The 17,292-nt window shown below is 38.7% G+C and overlaps 1 protein-coding gene across 1 annotated transcript in view; it reads left to right on the top strand.

Moving 5' to 3' along the window:
- cdh13 (cadherin 13, H-cadherin (heart)) overlaps positions 1–17,292 on the top strand; it is a 511,818-nt gene that overhangs the window by 218,605 nt on the left and 275,921 nt on the right. Inside the window, exon 4 of the mRNA XM_077515574.1 lies at positions 12,825–12,923. Within this exon, the coding sequence (XP_077371700.1) occupies positions 12,825–12,923 (99 nt within the window). The remainder of the gene's footprint in view (positions 1–12,824; positions 12,924–17,292) is intronic.

Raw genomic sequence — 17,292 nt, 5'->3', positions numbered from 1 at the left:
TTTGAGAACTGTGGCAACAATGATATTGGTCTGTAGTTATTAAACGTGTGTCTTTCTCCACTTTTATGAACAGGAATGACTTTGGCTATCTTCATTTTTGATGGAAATATACCAGTTTTAAATGATAAATTACAAATATATGTAAAAGGTTGTACAATATATTTCATAATACTTTTAACTAATGTCATATCAATGTTAAGACAGTCAGTAGACTTTTTATTTTTTAATGTTTTCACAACATTTAATACTTCTATATCATTAACATCATTAAGAAACATTGTGGATGAATTATTTACAATGTTCTTATCTATTTCACGTTTGTTTCTTGGCTCTGGGATTTTGTTTGCCAAGTTACTGCCCACGTTAACTAGATATTCATTAAAATTATTAGCTATGTCAGAAATTTCATCAATTACCATATCGTTATCTTTTATAAAATATTGTGGAAAATTTGTTTTTTTAGAACTTTTTTTAATTACATGATTTAGTGTTTTCCATATTTCTTGTGTATTGCTTTTATTCTGTTCTAATAATTCATGGTAATAATCTTTCTTTCTTATTCGAATAATATTTGCTAATTTATTTTTATAGATCTTGTACTTTGTTTCAGCTTCCACAGTTCTCAATTTAATAAATCTTTTATATAAATTATTTTTCTTTTTGCATGCATTCTGTATTCCCTTCGTCATCCATGTCTTATTTGGACCTTTATACTTTCTTGTAATTTTAATTGATGGACAATGTTTATTATATAAAGAAATAATGGTTGACTGAAATTCACTATATGCAATATCAGGATCGTTATTTGAATAAACCTCAGACCAGTTGTGTTTCTCTAAATCCAACTTAAAGGCAGCCATGGAGCGTGTTGTTCTTACTCTAGTTTCAAATGTGTAAGTAGTCGGCTTCATTTTTTTATCAAAATAATCATAAAAAATTGCAAAGATCGGGAGGTGATCACTTATATCGTTAATAAGGAGTCCACTTTCTATTTTAAGGTCAATTTTATTTGTGAATATATTATCAATTAGTGTAGCTGTATCGATTGTTATTCTACTAGGTTTTATAATAACAGGAAATAAACTATTACTATACATCATATTTATAAAATCAGTTGTCTTCTGATGTCCATTAGGATTTAATAAATCAATGTTAAAATCACCACACAATATTCGCAATTTTCTATCATTTGTATAACTAAGGATATCTGTTAACTTATCGTTAAATGTATCAAGACATGATCCTGGTGTCCTATATATACAACTTATAATTACGTTTGATATATTTTTTATGTGAACTTCAATAGTTACACATTCCATTACATTATCCACAGTAGTAGTTAGATGTTCAATTTTACTACATTTGAAAACCTTATCAACATATATTGCAACTCCTCCTCCCCTTCTGTTTTCCCTATTCATTGTAAACAATTCATATCCTTCCATTTCTATATCGCTTATTTTCTCATTATCAAGCCATGTCTCTGATATGGCTATAATTTGGAATTTATTTATTTTACTCAAGCATTTTTTAATTTCTGTAAAGTTTTTATATAGACTTCTACTATTAAAATGTATGATTGAGAATGCACGAAAATCCTTACTTACATTTACATTGAATTGCTCATCAGTGTGGTACTCGCAGGCAAGGTCATAGTTGTTACTACATAAAAATTTATCTGGATCAATGCCATTTTCTGGATCAGATGTCTTATGTTCCGTATAATCAAATATTTGTAATTTTTTTGTGTTTGGGTATAGATTTTCCATTCTAGTATTTGTCAACTTTTCGTCATCAAGTGTACTGTGTCTTCCTTCATTTTATTGATGAGTTGTGTTGGTGCAAGTGTCTGGGTGTGCTTGTACGGGGATGAATTATAAGCTTGTCGTATTTTAGGTAGGCAATATCTCCTCTTTCCCGTGCTGCTTTCATTTCTGGTATAAGTTCTTTCAGTTTTTTTCGAACAATATCAGTAAAATCCTCATTTATGTATATGTTTGTGCCCTTAAGATGTTTAGTTTTTTGTAGAATTTTTATTTTATCTTTGTACTTTTCAAATTTAACTGTAATTGTCCTGGGTCTGGTCCTCCCAGTTTCCCGTTTGCCAGTCCGATACACACGCTCCAATTCTATCTTCTCCTGAAATTGTAATTTATCTCTGAATAGTTTCATTACTTTATCTTCAGTGTCAGTCCATGTTTCTCCTGGTGATTCTTCAATTCCATCAATAATCAGATTGTTTCTTTTACACTGTCCTTCTAAATATTCCATTTTCTCATTTAAAATGATTAAACTGTCACATATTTTGTACATTTCAGTTCCTCTGTGCAACCACTGCCCAAGTTAGCTTAGCGTCTTGTGATTCTTGATATTCTCGCCATTTCTCGTCTAGTCAAGTTTTTTCCACACCTCTCGATGTTATGCGAATAAAGTCAGAGTTAAAATCTTATTTGTGTCTGCGCTTTTGGGATCCGACCTCAGAACATAACAATAATAACCCTGCTGGGAACTGGATGCTTTAAATTGTTTGAATACGCTTTGCATATCTTCTTTCAAGAGGGAGTTTGTAGTAACTAGATCTGAATGTCGCCTCACAAGTGTTGAACAATTAATTGCATTTGCAACATAATTGCAACATAGTAAAACGGCATTTGTAAATTGCAAAGGCTTCAATTTGACTGGTCACTGGAAGTGGAGTGAGTGCAAAGCAGGCAGAGACATCAACGCTACACAGAAAGCTTGCCACACACTGCCGCGCTGGGTTTGCATAATGTCCAGTGAGTTTTTTTCTCTTGCAAATCGTTGAGATGAATAACTTATTTATTTTTCCTCACAAGATAAAAGAAACAAACAAAAATGTGTGCTTCAGGAGTGACCAATCAAAATGCATCCTCCAGTCAAATGATTAGAAAATCGCAGCAGCCCTGTAAATTTGCTCGTGGGTGCATATTAAAAGGATACGTTTGTCTGTATTGGGCCAGGTGTTGCATCGGCCGATTTCTTGACTGAAAATGAAGACAGACGAAGTGATTTCATTGACGGGGCTCCGTCAGCCTCTCTGCTGATGCAGGCGCCACGGTTTGTAATGCCCGCAGGTTCTTATATGATTTTTTTTTTAATTGGAAGATGTTACATCATAGAAGCAGGTGTAATCTTTTCTTTCTTTCTTTCTTTCTTTCTTTCTTTCTTTCTTTTTAAGAAAGCAAAAGATGTCAGACTGAAATTCAAGGCAGGCACATACTCTTCTTCTACATGGAGAGTGAATGACAAACTAGCCTATATTAACATCATTGGAAAAGAGGCAAAGAAAGAATGCAAAGCCACAGTTGTCGGACTGCTTTAAAAGTAGCTAACTAGCTACTATCAGCTAACACCCGAGACTTGTGCAGTGTTTAAGTTTCCACTAGCTCCTCTTTACCATCCGTCAACAATTAATGTGTCACGCCGCCACCGGCGTGGCGATCCATGCTTTTACTGTTGTGTCCTTGTTTCCTGTTTTACCCTGAAAATCTAACTCTCCTCTCACCCCAGGTCACTTGCCCTTCCTGCCGCTCACTAATTACCGGTCCCCGCCCATGATTATCGCCACCTGCCACCAATCAACCCACACAATAAAAGCCATCTGCATTCTCCCCTCCGTGGCTAAAGTGTCACCTCTTAGTGCATGGAAGCGTCCCACAGTCCTCATGTCTTTGTTCCCGTTGCCTTGTCATTTTGCCTTGTTTTTGTGCCTTTTCCTCCCCAGCGGAGTGCCTTTAGTTACCCCTTGTGCCTTGAGCCCTTTTTCCTCCCTAGCGGAGCGCTTTTTGTTGTCCCCTGTACCTTTTTGCCTGTTTTTTCCTCCCTAGTGGAGCGCCTTTTGGTCTCCACTTTTTTGACTCCCCGTTCTCCTCTCAGTTTGAGAGTAGACAGCTGTTGGCCGGAAATAAACCTGTTGCCTTGGTGGCCTACCTTTATCCTGCGTCTGAGTCCTACCTCTCCTTGTCGTGTCATAATGTCCGTGCGGAAACACAAAGTATTGGTTCCGGCATCTCCCGGGTGGCGCTAATATGTTTTTAAAAAAAAATACTGTACAAAGTATTTTGATGTAAATATCGACTTTAGCGATGAAATTCGACTTAAGTTTAAATTTGCGTTACATTGCCAGCATCGGTACGGAACTCATCTGTAACTTGAGGACTCCCTTTAATGGAAATAAACTAGGATTTAGCCAAAAAGCTACAAGACAAGTCAAGCTAGTCGTCAGTCGGTCACGCCACCATGCGGGCCAACTTCAAAATAAAAGCATACTAAGGCTTTTGCATCGGCGTCAACGTATTCTTTCTTGAGCTTTATTTATTAAATAAGTTTGTAGCTTTCATATTTTTAGTATAAACTACGGCGTCAGCGCACATATTAAATAAACTGTTGCTTTTAATTTGAAGTGCCGGACTTACTTAAGGACTTGTTTCACTCGTAGTTGCCGAAATGCTCCCATACATGCTACTTACATGATTTACCAGGTTTTTTTTCAAGTTCCTCTGCTGCCATCATAGTGAATGTGGACTAATCTTGTTACCGTTATTTGAACGTGCACAATTTTTTTTTTGCCTCACAAGGGTCACGGGGGTGCCGGAGTCAGTCCCAGCCAGCTTCGGTCAGTCGGTGGGTTACATTATGAACTGGATCTATTAACATATTTTAATAATCAAAATTTGGACATTTGTGGCTCGATTCAGATGTGTCCATGTCTGAATCGCGATCCATCTAAGAATCGGAAATTTTTCCCACCCCTAATTGACAATCTAACAGTCCAAGCTGTACCTCACGTCTAAAAAAAAAAGTCAGCTGTGATAAATTGCAGCTCACTGTAACACTTAATGAGGTTAGGTGGTGACAACGGAATTGAGGCTTGATTGGTTTCAACAGCCCCTTTCAGTTTGTTCAGTGTTTCAGTTCCCTAAAGGCACTGTCATTCGCTTGACATGTGACCACTAAAACACGGGGCTTCTGATATCATTTATGCAGTACATGCTGTATGTCACATGGCTTTGATGCACTCATCTCTGGCCACCGGACTCAGGTTGAAGTTCTTACAGCCTGTGCTTAAAAAGTCATCATCTAGCCGTTTAACAATTTCATTTCCAGTTTAATATTTCCCTCATGACATTTGGAAGGTCATACCTCAACGCGTTTGGTAAGAGTGGCCATTTCAGGCATCACTCCGTTTATCTCGGCTGGTTCTGGTCTGGCTGTTTATGATTACTATTTCATTGTGTTTATCTGACCTTTGGAAGGGGAGCATGAGGTGAAATGGTTAGTGGCATGTGAGTACTGGACGGATGGAAGCCTCACCATTACCCTCTTCGTCTGAGTGTTGGCACTGTTGTAGCCTAATGACCTACTTTTGCCTCTTACCTGTTCTTTCAACTAGGTGTGCCAGACACACTGACAGCCAAGCACAGTGAAATCAACAGTCAACACACAAACAAAGCCCTGTTTAAACGCACACCACAATTGTGTGCGGTCAATAGTGTTGCACTCTGGGAGATCAAAAATGAAGGACAAAAGAGAATATCTGCATTGCAAATGAAAATACCAAAAACTGCCTGCATCATTTCACCTAATATCTTCTAACAGCATCTACACTGATCTAATTTGTCTGGTCTCCCTCAGGAAAATGTGGTATAGTTTACGTTTCTTCTTCTGCCAACATGAGGACGGCACAGGAAGCCAAGCTTTATTGTGCATGACAGGTTCTTTTTAGGGCACATGTAAAACCATTTAGCCTGCCCATTTCATCAGTCATTTCTTTAAATATGTGTCAAATTCCAATTACAGTAAGGATGTCTCTCAATGTGGTTGATGTAGAAGTGGGCACAACCTAATAGGCATCCCACATACCAAAGCTGTGCTAACAAGCCAGTCTGAATCTGATTGATGCATGGAGGTCAATATTGGGTTAGTAACTGTTAATTATGCAGCTGCCGATATCACCGCAATGCTTTGATCGCAGCATGTGTGAAGTGACAAATTCTGTTTTGTGTGACATTGACAATTAATTGTGGTTTTTATAAAATAATTCAGCGTGAGACAGATATTTTCTTGTTCGTGCACACATTTAGGGATCCTTTTTTGATGCAAGGAATGTTGGCTTTCTGAAAGGATGTTCCCCTAAAATCGCCACCATGTTCACTAAAGACCTGAGTAATGTCCAGGCTGGTATATGTCACTTCCAATCATTCCACCAAATGTGAGAGATTGCTTGAGAGCCCACCCATCCCTGAGCAGTCACATTTGCTCCCTTTCACTTCAGTGGTGACATTTTTTTTTTTCAATACAAGCCAGCAGGAGTGGATGATCAGAAAACTGCATTTATTTGCACAATTCAAATGCATAAAGGTGACAGACATCAACATTAAGTCAACCGCAACTAAAATATTGGTGTCTTATTTACAGTTCAAGGTCCTTGATCCTGGTTTGACATGGTAGCGTCTCACTCCACAAACTCAATCAAGCAGCCGGGAATAAATTGAAAAGCAAGGAGGCTTGTTTTGAACAATGTCCTTTCCTCAGTATTGTTGTTTCATGGAGATGTCAATTAAAAATGATGTGTTAGAGCGTTATCCTCTTTGCAGCTGTGTTATTACAGCCACAACATATGTGCCCGTCAACTTTTGTTTCATGAGAAATTAGAAAATCTGATCTATAAACATAACTTTATTACAGAAGCGTGGAAATGCCAATGTGAAGTAAATATTGTTCAATGATACACCGTGCCAACATATTTGCAAGTATGACCAAACACATTTACAAGCATGTTCCTTCATACTTGCAAATGCATTCAAACATATTTAAATACCTTAAAATGTATTTGCCTGTATTGGCTGGTAACCAGTCCAGGGTGTACCCCGCCTACTGCCCAAAGCCAGCTGAGATAGGCTCCACCACCCCCCGTGACCCTTGGGAGGAATAAGCGGTCAAGAAAATGGATGGATGGATGGATGGATGGATGGATGGATTTGCTAGTAAAAAATGTTTACTCCGCATTGGCAGTTCCACACTTCCATACTTTATGCATTGTGCTGGATGGAGTAAAATCGCTAATGAATGGGCAAGTGTGGAATGACCAAGACCTGGTATATTTAATTCTGAGTCAAAGCTTAATATTTCCCCAACAAATGTACTTACTTAAGAAGCATAATTTGGGGACTTGGGTGAAAGCTAGGGATGTCCCGATCCGATCATGTGATCGGAATCGAACATTGTCTCATGATCAGGACTCTTATAAATAGATAAATAGATGATCTTCTTTTTTTTAATAACTTTTTATTAAATCTGTAGTTGGGAGGTGGCACCGAGTGACACTTCATTTTTCCACACAGTGCGTGCGGCATGGTGTCGCTTTACTACAATGACAATATTAATGCCATTGAGCGGCGGGCCTAAAAAAGGAAATGGAGCCGAGGTATTTGGAAGTAGATGATAAGTTATCATCTTTAATGTGGAAAAGGGAGACGGTGCGACTTGCACTGTGTGCAATGTGAGCATTTCGTGTGGTGTAAAGGATATACAGTAGATGTGCTGCTTCCCTGCTGCAATTCATTGATGGCTGCCAAGCAGCCCCGCCACCATTAGGCACTGGCGACTTGGACGTGCTTCGTGCCATCCCGGCGGATCCAGCTGCGGACGCTCTTCGTTTCCTCATCGCAAACCCAGCTGCGGTGCCTACGCCGGCGACTCTGGATTCTGGGTGCCCTTTAAAGGGAGCACGGTGCCTAGCCTAGTCTAGCGCGAATTCGGAAGGTCGAACGTCCTAGCGGGGTCGCCAAATCCCACCCGGGCTGGCAGTCTTCTAGACTGGTGCGAGTCCAGACCCAAAGTCATGATATGGTAATATTAAATACATTTTGCTTGCTTGCTCTTCAAATGCAGCCTTTTTTTGTTGTGAAGTTGGCTTGTTTCACCCCCCCCCTACACCCCCCCCCAACACACACGCACCCCCCCCCCCCCACACACACACACACACATATATATATATATATATATATACTGTATTTTTTTCTTGCTAAAGTAAAAAAAAAACATTAGGTTCGCGCACCAATTTCTGTTAAGTAGCATAATTTATAACAGCTATAGTAGGTTCACAAAAATAAAGCAGTTGTGAAAAATTACAAAATTGACAGTTAAGAATAGCCCTTTGAGTAACTCATAGATATGTCAAAAAAGGTGGACGAGACGCCTCCAAAAAAGGGAGTTCTTCCATCCACCCACCCATTTTCTTGACCGCTTATTCCTCACAAGAAAAGCGGGGGGCGCTGGAGCCGAACTCAGCTGGCTTTGGGCAGTAGGCGGGGTACACCCTGGACTGGTCACCAGCCAATCGCAGGGCACACAGAGACGAACAACCATCCACACTCACAAGCACATCTAGTGACAAGCGCCCAATTAACCTGCCATGCATGTCTTTGGAATGTGGGAGGAGTCCGGAGTACCCGGAGAAGACCCACGCGGACACGGGGAGAACATGCAAACTCCACCCAGGAAGGCCGGCGCCTGGACCCGAGGCCTCAGAACTGATAGGCGGACGTGCTAACTACTCAAACACCGTGCCGCCTGGGAAGTACCAATTTTCTGCCAACAGGACGGCATCACCAGTGATGGGACACGTCACCTACTAAGGATAATTACAAAAAAGAATCATTTATTTATTTATACTTAAAGATGCCTTGTGGAGTTTATCACGTTTTTACTCATGACTGCCACCTCTGGCCTACAGCGTAACTGCAGCCTATCTGTCAAGCTCGTGCATAGTGCATGTGCGAATACATGCTATTTATATGATACGTTTTAATCATTTCAGTGAAATCATAATGCAGTTCCACACAGTAAATTATGCAGAGTAAATTTTGAAATTTAATCTAATCTATTAGTAATTATAATAATATTTACACTTCTAAGAGTGAAAAATGAATTGGAAAAAATAAAAGTGACTCAATGTAGGAACAAACTCACGACCTTCAGCTTGGGAGACAGCCGATCAACTCCCTGAGCCACGCAGCACCTGCTCTGTGCTAGTATATCGCTCATGTCAGCTGCAGCTGATTCCATGATTGCAAGGAATCTTCCTAGCTCAAACAGAACAAAACCGATATTTGGTCTCTTGGAGAAAAGCAAATAGTAAGAGGGGCATAGCTCAGGTGATAGTGTGGCAATCTCCCAAGCTGAAGGTCCTCAGTTCGAACCACAATCCTTGAGTGAGTTTTTTTTTTAATTTTACTCTCTTCCTAATGTAATTCTTAGTTTACTCTAAAACTGAGTCAATTTGATCCCTATCTAAATTTACTCAAATAAAGTCAAATTTACTGTGCAAATATGATAGTCCATAGGTATACACATATCACTTAACATAATGGCCTCAATTCATTTGCAATGTACAGTTGGAGGTTGGATTTGAACCCGTGACCTCATGGTTATTGGAGAATGGACTTTACCAACTGTGTCACCCAGCAGATTCAAATGACTGCAAATGATGATGAGTTGTATGCAAGGGAGTGGAAAGTTGAATACCCTATTGAAAATGAATGGAAGAATTTTGATATTAAATGTTAAATTGTGCAAAAACTGTATGTACATATAATGAGAAAAATCAATAGAAATAAAATAAAATGATGTTAATTTAAGTTATGTTTCATTGTATTTTTTGAGAATCATGCTATGACAAAAATGTGTTGTGGTTTCCAAAAAAAAAAAAAAAAAAGTTGTGAAACACTAGTCCATCATGCTGCCTTCATTTTTATTTGGCTTGGTTGAAGTACAAATTGTTGCACCACTTTTGGCGTGTTCAACTTTCGAGATGTCAGTATAATTTAAAAATAGAGTACACAATTAGTTAGTCAGTATTCAATTTTGTAATGTGGGCATGGGTGGTCACGGGCATGTGGGGGTGTGCGTGTGCTTGTGTGTGTTGTATCTCTGGGCTCGTATCCAGGTGTGTGGATGGTTTCCAGGATCTCTTCTATTGTAGGTTGTCATCCCTATGTTAGCAGCCAGGATTCCAGCTTCCTGTTCATATGTCAACGACAGTTTTTTTTTTTTTTTCATTCACATCCAAACAGAAGTGTGTGTAGGGGGTGGGGGTACATCTCATTGTTAACAAACAAACACCAGCAGGAGGGTGGAAGATGAAATTAGTTGATGCAATTGTGTTTTGGAGAGCTACAATCTGTGATCCGCTCCTTCTGCCTGAACACCGTTTCACGTTGTCGAAACCATCTGCAGTAATTGTTACTGGTTCATTAAATCAGGAGCTTGTTGTGTATGCCAATGTGTGTTCCATTGTTTTTTTTTGTGTGTGTGTTTAAAATCAAAAGGGAACTGGTTTGTTTGGGAGATCACATAATCTGTTCTACTTTCATTCGGTCAATTTCCTGATTGTATTGAGTTGATCAACATAGGTAGAATATTGGCAACAAACCTCAAAGCAAGGTGGTCTTCATTTGATGTACATTACTGTACCGTGTTTCTTTGAAATACACACCCAACCTTTTATTCACCACCAGTGTTGCCGGTAACGCGTTACTTAGTAACGCGTTACTCAAAAAAGCTGCTTTCTAAAGTAACTAATAGTCTAACGTGTTACTTTATTCTACAAAGTAGTCTGATTAAAGTTACTGTCCAGAGAATCAATGCGTTACTCCACATTTTCATGAAGAAGGCAAACTATCTCACTGTTGTAACAGTCACAAACAACTACTGCTAACTACGAAGATGAGGCAGAAGTCATTGATCACCACACTGAATTCAGCCATGGTCTGGTCATGAATGGTTTGCACATTCAAAACAAAAGTGATGATACTTTTACTACTAGTTTTATTAACCAACAGGCACACAACACAACAAAAAAAGTGTGCATTATGGACCATAAAAGTGGTAAAAAAAATAATTTATTTCCATCCTCAACTGGTCCGTGAAGCATTATGGGATGAGGTCGTCTCCGCCCTCTCGCCAGGGGGAGTGACGTCAGACAAGTTACGTTTTCAGTAGGGGTGGAACAAAAAAACGATTCGACCGAACCATCGTTCGTCAAGGGGAGCTAAACGACCGTATCGGTTGCGAGTGAGGCTTTATGGTTTTCATAACAATAGCAAGAGTTCTGCGCCGTGCTCTACTTGTTTTGTTTACATTTCAGTAGCATCACCATTCAAGCTACTTCCGTGTTTCCGTGCTCGCGACACGGCGCGCGCGCGCGCAACGAGTGACAACATACAAATGGAGACAGTTAGCAGAAGCCGGTGCCGTACATCTCGGTATTTCCCATGGCTATCGAGTCCTCTCGGTGCACTTGTATGTCCCGGGCCGGCGTTGGTACTGCGCGCGAGCCAAAAAGAACAACTCCCGTGACGATCCAATGCATGGATTCAAACGACACAGGTATGTCCCACAGCCAACACACCAGCTAAGTTAAAAGCACACTGCAAGTATCTCATTTCTCAGTTTGTGGCTCCCTGTCAACGTCTACAACTAGCATGAGCAGCAGATAGGAGAACTGAGACATGCCCGCGATTACGACAGCCCCAAAAACTAAATATAAACAGTAGTGATTCTGTGGTCATCATCGTGTCTCAGATTAAAAAAACAAAAAAAGATGTCATACATTAACCAAAAATGAAAGTGATGACAAAAGAAAAAAAAAAATGTTAAATACAAAAATTGTTGATTAAAAAGGGAAATGAACTTTTGGAAATATTTTTGCATTTTGAAGAGAAAAAACAAACAAACCAAAAAACAATTATAACTGTCAATAACTACTAATAAATATTTAAACTGATACATGTGTACATACTGGAATAGCGGAACAAACAAACAATAGAGGAATTTAGGGGATTTTCATTGTCAACCTGGATAGATTTTTATTTTTTGTTTTATAAAAAGTATTTACGTTACAAGAAGTCAAGAGAGACTGCCTATTTTGTTTTTCATAAAAAAAAACTTTATTTTCATGTTAAAAATGCACTTTCAATAAAGTATTTGGAACTCCGTTTCTACTGCATTATTTTTATGTTGAGATGGTGTTATCGGCAGCTGCTGAAAGTAACTAAAAAAGTAACTTTTAATCTAACTTAGTTACTTTTAAAATCAAGTAATCAGTAACGCAATTTAGTTACTTTTAAAACCAAGTAATCAGTAAAGTAACTAAGTTACTTTTTCAAGGTAACTGTGGCAACACTGTTCACCACATATGACGAGTGTTTGTTCTGTCCAAATACCTCAAAAATCTCTGCTTCAGATCAACAACCAGAGGTGAAGAATCCAGTTCCAGAAATAAAAATCATGCCACAGTGTGGTTTTAGCCACATGCGCTTCTACTCAACCGGCAGGTAAACAAGCTTGTTACCTGCCGGTTGAGTAGAAGTGCATGTTGCTAAAGCCAGTCTGTGGCAGGGCTTTTATTCTCTGGATGTGAATTCTCCACTTCTGTCAACAACACATTTCTTCCTTTTCTGTAAGGTGTGGAATGATGAGAAATAAATATAAACTCCAACTAATTTCCCCTGATAAGCTCCATTCTCTATCTGCTTTCCAACTGATGCTGCAAGCTGAACGTGTGCACGGTTACCTCCTTGCCTATCTTCTCGAACGCCATGTTATTTTCTTCATCTTCAAAAAAAAGGGAAAAAAGAAAATCCCTCTAACTGTTTGCAATCAATTTCAAATCTATAATTGAGTGCTTGGTGAGAGTGGGTATTCCTCCTTCTTGGTTAGAGGAATTGTTTATTAAGAAGCACCAATGATTAATATATTGTTTTGTTTTTTTTTTGTTTTTTTTAAATGTTTTTATTTAGATCCTCGGTCTGCCGCATAGATTGAAGAGATCCCTGCTGGTTCCTCCAATGATTGTTACTGAGAACCAGAGAGCCCCTTTCCCAAGGATCATCGGCAGGGTAAGAAAACACAATACTGCGTTCACTTAAATCAATATGCCTCATTCCCCCAAATCTTTCTTTTAATTTTCATATTTCTGTTGAACGTTGTTTATATCTCTAGGGGGGAAATCTGGATTTAAAAAAAAACATTTATTTATTTATTTATTTTACATGCATTTCATGTAAAAGACAGTAAAAAAAATATACATAAAATGATTCAACTGACATGCATGCTAAGGACTAGGGATGTAACGATATCACAAATATTGTGATATCGTGATATTAAAACTTTCACAATATATCGTCATCATTATGTCACGATATTAAAAGCAGCACATTTGTTTAAAAAAAAATCAGGCTGAGTTCCATTTGTGAAGTTCCAGAACCCTCTGGTGGCTAGTTTTGTAGTGCAGTTTAATTTTCACAGGGCATGTTTTGGCCCTTCTATGTTTCAAATTCACATTAATCGTCAGATGAACGTAATATGCTTGTGAACCGAGTCAATATGTGGAGGAACTCAATGTGTTTGCATTAGCAAGTGCATGTGTATGTTATTTAGTATGAGCTCATTATTATTGTGACCTTTTTATTTTTTATTTATTTTTTATTTTTTTACATTATTTGTGTCGTCAACCTCCCCACAATATTGATAATTATCGTATCATGACCTTCATATCGTGACAGTATCGTATTATGATGTTTGGATATCGTTACATCCCAACTAAGGACAGATGCTGGACTGGGGGTGCTGCTCCACAGTCGTGCCCAAGTTTCGTTTCATAATGAGTCTCAACTCTGCAAACAAGTCCCTACGGTTTAACCTATCACATACACATCCTATCACATTGGGGGGCGGTTATAAACAATTAGTGTTTTCATAGCAATTTTATGTAAAACAACATACTACTATGCTATAAATTAACAACACTAAATATGAAACGCTATAATGAATAACATGACTGCAATATGGATCTTGCAATATCACACAAATTCAAAGGCGCCAGGCTTCAAAATATATAATTGCGCTGTTAGTCTTTATAGGATTTGTTCAGGGCATCATTAGGTTTTATGGACAGAGTGGGGCTTAGCCCCCAGGAGATGTACAGGATGTGAAAAAAAAATCCAGCGCGCGCAAGCACATTTCATAGTCAACTAACGATGACTGATAATACTGTGTAAAAGTTTAAAGTCAACAGATAATATTTGTTGTGTTATTTCAGTTTGTTTTTAATACAGTACACAAACACAGGAAATATGTTTGTAGCAGTAATGACCCAAAAAAAAGGAAAACAGGTATACATTGTTACTATGAAGGCAAAACTGTCACTGTGCTGTTACAAAGTAAGCCAAGCCCATCAATTTCAATTATCAAAACAATTACAGAGGAAAAAAGTTACCTTCTAAGTTAATATTGCAATCAAAATCAAATTAACATCTGTAATCACCAGCTACTTGGTGGGTGGAAGCATCAAAGAACGTCATCGTTTTTTAAGGGTGGCAAATTGGTTGATTAATCTGTCGTGACTCAGTGCATTGTGGCTAATTATGTGACTTTGGCACACAGCACAGTAACTGTTTGCTCCAAAATACTTTAGAAGTTGGAGAAATTGCATTTTGGCGCACGTGCCTTAATGGGTGAGGATAAGTATTGCTCAATGATGTTTTAATTAAACATATTGTTCAAGTGGTAGTCTTGAAAATACCTGGGACAGGTAATTTGCTTTTTACAATCTTGGCTCTCTGCACTTTGTAATCCTATTTTCCTAAATAAAGTTAAAAGTACAGTCAAATCTCGGTTTTGGAACATAATCCATTCCAGAAGGCTGTTCCAAAAGCGAATTGTTCGAAATCCAGAACAATCTTCCCCATTATAATTCATGTAAAGTTATTTTAATCCGTTCCGAGTCTAAAAAAACTACCTTTTTCCATTTATTTATTTATTTATTTATTTACTATTTTACACCATAAACTGCACTGTATACTGTTTACCATAAATAGAAAAGGGTAGAAATGGACACTGTTTTATTTTAATAGAAGATATCCTATCTTAAATGATGAAAAAAAAACAAAAACAAAACGCACTTACAGTATTTCTTCAATCTTCATACATATGTTAATTGTTTGCAGCTTTTGGTTTAAGTTGTTTGTGTCGGTGTGCGTGTGTGTGTGTGTGGGCGAGAGTGGGGGTGTGTGGTTTCCTAAAGAAAGACAGAAAATAGGCCAATAAGTAAATGTATAAACGTAAGTTAAGGCACTCACATTAATAAACAAAGCAAATTAAATTAGTGCAGTTAAGATAGCGACATTTAGAACATCACTTCCGGTATGTGCTGTTTTTGTGAAATAAATGGTGACACTTCCGGTTTCGGGCTTAGCAGCGCAGCATCAACTGACGAGTGCTATGTGGTAACGTGCGGATGAGAAAACACTGCCCAAACATTCGTAACAAACATTTTAGAAGGAGCAAGCTATAGCTGATTCTGGCAAGAAGGCTACAGACAAGAAATAAGGACAACAGGACCCACCAGTCATTGACGCACACGCTAGCGCCAGACTTCCTGCTGCTATCGCTGCTGGCGAAGACTGGTTCTGTTTAAGCGGCCACACGCACGAACACGAGGGCAAGTTGTGTCACGTCAACTCGGTTTGCAATGAACAGACTACAAATTATGCAAATTATGATTCGGCTCAGTTACGCAGTTAACAAAGTTGAACATATCAGACTTAAGGAATAGACAGCTTTGTAGCCTTTTCTACACTTGGCTTTTTCTTCCGAGTGAGTTGCGTTCAGGTATGCTTGGCTTTTTTCAGTTTGGTCGAGAGCCGATTTTTTTTGGACGAGTTCTGAGACGTAAAATTCTCGAATTTTCTGGTCGAAAACCGATTTGGTGGAGAACAGAAGCGTTCGAAAACCGAGGTTTGACTGTATTAACCTTATATGATGCACAAACGTCGGATTGTCATTCACATCTTCTTCCAACTGTCATTTTCAGCGAGATTTTACTCCAAGTTGGGTTCAAATTCATCGTGCTATGTGTGGCACATTCTTGAAAATTAGTAAATAAATTAAAATTTATTACCACAAACAACAGAACTACAGTGCCAAAAACTGGTACCGTTCAGTACTGGTATAGATACCCAGATACTGACAATTGGAACCGAACCGGTTCAAATACGAAAAGTACCCATCCCTACTTTTTTCCAACATCTATCCATGGTCCAATAATTGTAGCAAAGATGTTCGCATTGGCAAACTGACTTTGTTGACGCCGTAAAATTTGAACATTTAAATTCGCCATCCCTTCGTCCACCGCATGCGCATGTTTGACGAGTGCCTGACGAGTATGAACGGGAAAAATTTTGCCCAAGTGCTTTTCACTTTTTTCACCTCTGACTCCTTTTCATGCTTGACAATGAATTTGTCTATGCGGGCAACTAACCGACCGACGTCCAATGATTACTATTCGTTCTTTACCGTGGGATGGGAGTGAACAGCAGCCAGCTGCTGGATATTTATCGACGGGGATGGGTTGGCAAACAGCCAAAAAATTGACCAGCCGACTGGGAAACTTGCATCTGGTCATCTCTTTCACTATCTTTGTTGTTTATATAAAGCCTCCAGCTGCATTCCCATGTCCTTAGGATTTTGGATGTATTATGGGTAGAATTAAGGCTTCTTAACTATTACTGCCACCAGCGTGAGTCTCGTAACTGGCCGCTTACCGTGCAAGCAGGCCAAGTTTGCCAGATACTTGGTTAAATATTTCCCACGTTGTAATTTGTTTACTTCACTGCAAAATCAAGAGATTAGAAATGACTGATCGAGGAGTCACACGGGAGATAGGGTTGAAGGGGAGTTGTTGATGGTGAGGGAGGAAAAGCTGTCCATTTTAGAAAGAGTGGACTTGGTGCAGATGAGGAGAAATTCATTCTGTTACTGTTTGCTCTCACAAAGTTTTGGTTAAACCAGGTTTTTTTTTCGGAGATGCAATCACAAGGGAGGTGGGTGGTGTATGAGATAGAATTTGGGAGTCATCAGCATGGCAATGAAAAGGAATGTGTAATTTATGGAAATTATTGGTGTGGGGGTAGATGATATAGTGGGAATGTGGGGCAGACAGCTTATATTGGTCTACATCAACTGATCAACAACACTACTCTAAAAAAAATATATATATATATATATCATTGCAATTGTGTCTTACAGCCCCCTACTAGCAGCCTTGTTGAAAATATGTCAATAGCACATTAAAACAATACTGTATGAAATAAACTTTGTCATCGAGACATGTAAAAAGAAGAAAAACATGAGCGGAAGAAAAAAAACAAAGAGATGGTTATGTTATATAAGAAATGTAGTTTTGCCAGTTTGACCCAGTCTCACCAA

Source organism: Festucalex cinctus, chromosome 3 (assembly GCF_051991245.1).
Source record: "Festucalex cinctus isolate MCC-2025b chromosome 3, RoL_Fcin_1.0, whole genome shotgun sequence".
Classification (NCBI taxonomy): Eukaryota; Metazoa; Chordata; class Actinopteri; order Syngnathiformes; family Syngnathidae; genus Festucalex; species Festucalex cinctus.
This window is presented reverse-complemented; position numbering and strand designations above follow the sequence as displayed.